At 33.2% G+C, this 2469-nt stretch overlaps 1 protein-coding gene across 1 annotated transcript; it reads left to right on the forward strand.

Moving 5' to 3' along the window:
* Positions 1-606: 606 nt before the first annotated feature.
* Positions 607-1233, forward strand: LOC145799377 (uncharacterized). The gene is made up of 2 exons (XM_082888941.1): positions 607-843; positions 886-1233. The coding sequence occupies exons 1-2, from the start codon at positions 607-609 to the stop codon at positions 1231-1233; spliced, it is 585 nt and encodes a 194-aa protein (XP_082745067.1).
* Positions 1234-2469: the final 1236 nt, after the last annotated feature.

The following is a 2469-nucleotide window of genomic DNA, read 5'->3' on the forward strand; positions in this document are numbered from 1 at the left end:
TCGTCCGTTGTTGTTTGTTGATGGTAAATTCTTGAAGGGGCGTTACAAGGGGCATTTGCTTGCAGCAACATTAAAGGATGGTAATCAAGGTATGTATTTATTTGTAGTTAGTATAGGTTTGGTTTGTTAGTGTGTTATTGTATTGTGAGTCTGCTAATTTTTGCAGTTTCATATTATTTTGTTTGCAGGTCTGTTTCCTTTGGCTTTTGCGATTGTTGACGCTGAAAATCAAGATAATTGGATGTGGTTCTTAAGTCAGTTGTTAAAGGGTGTTGGTTCAAGCCGGGGATTGACATTTGTGTTGGACCGTCAACATGGTTTGCTAGACGCTATTTCAGTGGTTTTTCCCAATACACATCATGCATATTGCTTGAATCATTTGAAGAGAAATTTGATTAACATTGGTGGGACTTCGTACTAACTATAAGCTGAGTTTGATAAAAATATTAGTTAAATGTGCTTATGCACCAACGGTTGCGTCTTTCCAACATTATATAGAGAAATTGAGGCATATTGTTGGGAATGGTAGAGTTGATAGTATGTTGGATGGTTTGCAAAATGATAAGTGGGCGAATGCATTTTTTTAAAGGGAAACGATATAGTGAGATGTCATCTAATGCTGTTGAGTCTTACAATAATTGGATTGGTGGGGCCCGTGAGTTGCCTATTATTTGTATGGTTAATATGATTAGGGTTCAAATCACGACTCAATTGTCGAATAAAAGAGCTGAATCTAAAAGATGGACTATGAAATTGTGTCCAGTTATGGAAAAGAAGTTGGTGGACTCTTTGGAGCTAGCTAAGTCTTGGGATGTGATTGTTGCTAGTAATACTGTGCTTGAGGTTCATTCTTCTATTTCTTTTTATGTTGATATTGGTAGACAGACTTGTTCTTGCCATGAATGGCAATTGAATGGTTTTCCTTGTTGTCATACTGTGCATGCTTTGCGTAGTAGTGGTAGAGATGTATACGATTTCATTGATCCTTTTTTTCATGTAGATTTTTTTAGAGAGTCATACAAGGAATCTGTTTATCCAGTGCCTTCAAGTGAGAGATTTGACTTTGATGGTGCCAGTAGTTCGATTATCAAACCTCCTATAACGAAGAAGCAGCTTGGGCAGAACAAGAAGAAGAGGATACCTTCTAGGGGTGAGAATGTGAAGCAAATCAAGTGTGGGAGGTGCTTGAAACATGGGAATCACAATAAGAAGATGTGCAAGGCTGCTATTTGAGGCCACAGTCTATTTTTTTGGATTTGTATTTGAATTTGAGGAATTATGATAATAAAAAATGTGATACTTGGTATTATGGAAGTAATGAATAAAGTTGGTTGAATTATTTTTTATTTTTTGATGTGTTCTTTAGTTATTGAAGTTGTTTTGTAACAATCTTGTTTTGTTTTTTATTTATTTATTTTTTTTTTTGTGGGTTTGGTTGGTTTTATTTTTTTGGAATGCAGAGAAGGTTGTTAAAAATTTCTTATTGAAACTGTATAATATTGAAATGTAGTTTTACTACATGATTCATTTATTTCATATTTCATAGCGAGAAAACTGTAAAATTTTACAGTTTTATTTTCAATTTTGAAATGTAGTTCATCTATTTGTTGAGTCATGAAATTGGATGCATAATTGTGTAGCATAAATTTTGTTTGAGTAATGAAACTGTATAATTTTACAGTTTTAAGAATTATAAGAAACAACCTGATGAAACTGCATAATTTTGTAGTTTTAAGAATTATTAGAAACAACCTGATGAAACTACATAATTTTGCAGTTTGAAGAATTATTATAAACAACCTTTACTGTATAAAAATATATGCAACCATAAACAAGTACACAAACAATCAGAAGTACAAGCACAATAATAATAACAAGAAGAAGAGCAACAACAATATCAATGACAACAATCATTTTCACCATAATAACCAGAAGAAGATTATTCCCAAAAGTATATAAAGTACTTGTCACATGTTAAAAAAAAAAAAGGTACAAAGAGATGTTCACTTGAATATTTGTATTGTCAAGAAGTTTGTTCATTGTTTCTATGGTTTGGTATGTTTTGTCAACATTTGGTAGTGCACGAGTTTCCAAAATTGGTTCTCATCATTGAGGAATTGACTGACGATTTCTGCTCGAAATTTGACCCACTCAGTTGGTCGAAGTGATTTCTGCACAGGTTGCCAGTTGATATATTGGTTGATAATATTGCAGACAGCAATTGCACAATCATTCCTGCAAATTTTTAGATGAAGTTAATTAGTTAGGTAAAACTGCAAAATTTAGCATATTGGAAGATTAGTTTATTGATTTTGTATCTTACGAGTGTGGGGTTTGTTGTGGGCATTCCTCAATTGATGCAATTACTGTCTCGCACTCTTGAGATGATAAAATGTTTCCTTGATTGCTGAGTAATGCTTTATTCCATCTCAGTTGATGTTGTTGCTACAAAATAGTTAGTGGGTGTTT

This window comes from Camellia sinensis, chromosome 9, assembly GCF_055761805.1.
Source record: "Camellia sinensis isolate YWXY chromosome 9, ASM5576180v1, whole genome shotgun sequence".
NCBI lineage: Eukaryota > Viridiplantae > Streptophyta > Magnoliopsida > Ericales > Theaceae > Camellia > Camellia sinensis.